The sequence below is a fragment of the Rhagoletis pomonella genome, unplaced genomic scaffold (genome assembly GCF_013731165.1).
Source record: "Rhagoletis pomonella isolate Grant_MI unplaced genomic scaffold, Rhpom_1.0 Rhpom_scaffold_00010, whole genome shotgun sequence".
Taxonomy (NCBI): domain Eukaryota; kingdom Metazoa; phylum Arthropoda; class Insecta; order Diptera; family Tephritidae; genus Rhagoletis; species Rhagoletis pomonella.
The window spans coordinates 25565470-25567628 of NW_023458564.1; the positions used below are offsets into that span (position 1 = coordinate 25565470).

At 33.3% G+C, this 2159-nt stretch overlaps 1 protein-coding gene across 1 annotated transcript in view; it reads right to left on the bottom strand.

The window, feature by feature from the left end:
* The window catches only part of LOC118746188 (sphingomyelin synthase-related 1), a 16302-nt gene that overhangs the window by 5516 nt on the left and 8627 nt on the right, over window positions 1-2159 (bottom strand). The window contains exon 3 of the mRNA XM_036479995.1: window positions 431-776. Coding sequence (XP_036335888.1) covers window positions 431-776 — 346 coding nt within the window. The remainder of the gene's footprint in view (window positions 1-430; window positions 777-2159) is intronic.

A 2159-nucleotide genomic window follows, 5' to 3' on the forward strand; every position in this document is an offset into this window, starting at 1 on the left:
TTTTTTTTTGGCTGAAATACACTCGGAGGTTTGCCATTGCTTGCTGAGGGTGACGGCTGTTAGGAAAAACTTTTCTAATTACATTTACATTTGCAGTAACGGCGCAACTCAAAATTTAATGTTTTTGAGTTATATAGCGGACTAGCGTTTTCCAGCGGGTTTCCCCCCACGCCTTAATACAAATATGAAAAATACTTTCTGTAACGATGTTACATTTTATTTCTTCTCTAATTTTAATATAGCCGCGATAGCATAATATGGTAGAATAGTTGTATAGCCGGGGTGCTATGGAATCAAAAGCAATAATAAGTTTTTGGCACATCAGGTGTTTTTATTTATGTTAAAATATCTCCAAGAAATTATATAATAGTAGAAAATAATAGAAGTTCCAATTCATTATCAAAATATAAAATCGCATTGATTCACTTACTCCGTATCATCAACTGCGTAATCCTTCTGATTGCACTGCAAATGAGTGCCTGGCACACTCAACGATGTTATCAACATTGTGACACATCGAAGAAGAAACACTGTGCCAGCGAGAGCAAAGAATCGTCGCAAAAGTACAAGGCGGTATTTGTGAAAGATGCAAACGCAGCTCCAGATTAGGAACAGCAACGTGCCTGTGATCTCGCACATATGGAATGCCCAAGGTATGTGCGGTACGTTGTCGAGAAAAATGTCTGGCAATGGCGGATATCGTTTCATATCAGGCACGCGCTCGTGAACTATGACCATCACAAATGACGTTATCCAAGTAACAAGGAATGAGTATCCTGCAAAAGACATCGGAAATATAAGTTAAGCCATGAAATGTATGAAAATTGCAAGTACAGTACCCCTTCGGTAATCGCGACAGATTAAAATCAGTGGTGGTTGCGATAACCGAGGTTGTCGCGATTACTGGGCCTTTTTTATTATAAAATTTAAGAGAAAAACAACCAAATTCCAGCCATCAATTTCATACATGCATTTATTTTATAAACTTGCATTTTATTTCGTATATGTACATATTTACATATCGCACGTTTAATATATAATAAACAGGTGTAATTAAAAATTTACGTTTTTGGAGATTTCATCATGCAATTAATAAGCCTGATTGTTCGCCAAACAGATGACTAACGTTTAAAGGTTGCAATGTTAAAAATAGTGCTTCGCGAAAATCGAGATTTCACATTGATCGAGAGTCGCGATTACTGAGGGTGCCCTGTATTCGAATTTTTTTGCTAACGCATATTTTCAGATATGTATGTATATTAGATAAAAAAAAATCGGTACAGTTTTTCCATTGGAATTATAAACTCTATTATATTTTAAGACGTTATTTCAGAAAAGTATTAAGATTTGAGCGAGCTGGACCGATTTGAAAATACCTCCAAAAATGGAGTTTTTTATTAATAAAACTAGTTTCTTAAAGATGTTTTTTGAAAAAACCCCCTCAAATGACAAAACGGCTTAAGCTTAAAAATTTTACATAAATAAATTTTAACGGAATCGTAATAATGAGATTTTTTATGCTGTTTTTTAACTTTTTTTCAAAGATTGGTATAAGAAAAACTTGAATAACTGAACCTAAACTCTTCCGATTTAGACTTGTGAAGTTTCATTGGAAAGGTATTTTCTCACCCTTTTTATTTCTTTGCTAATAAGCTCATGCAAAGAATGAAAGAGAAAGGTAGGATGAACGAACATCATTCAAAGTTGATCTAAGATGTGTTGGTATTTGAAAAAAAAAAATTGGGACACGAATAACTTTTTTTTGCACATAAATAAAAATAGTGGGAAAATTCCTTTCTACCGAGACCCCAGAAGTCTAAATCACAATAGTTTTGGCCCAGTTATTTAAGTTTTTTGTAAATCAATCTTTGAAAAAAGTAAAAAAAACAGCATCAAAAATCTCATTATTACAATTCCGTTGAAAAGATTTTTAAATATTTTCATGCAGATTTTTTAAGCCTAATCTGTTTAGTCATCTGAGGGGACTTCTTTCAAAAAGTTCTTTAAGAAACAATTTTTATTCTTAAAAACTCCATGTTTGGATGTATTTTCAAATCGGTCCAGCTCGCTTAACTCTTAATTTTTTTCCGAAATATTTTGGTGGACGTATTAAAATATAACAAAAGTTGTAATCCCGGCGGAAAAACCGCAACTTTTTT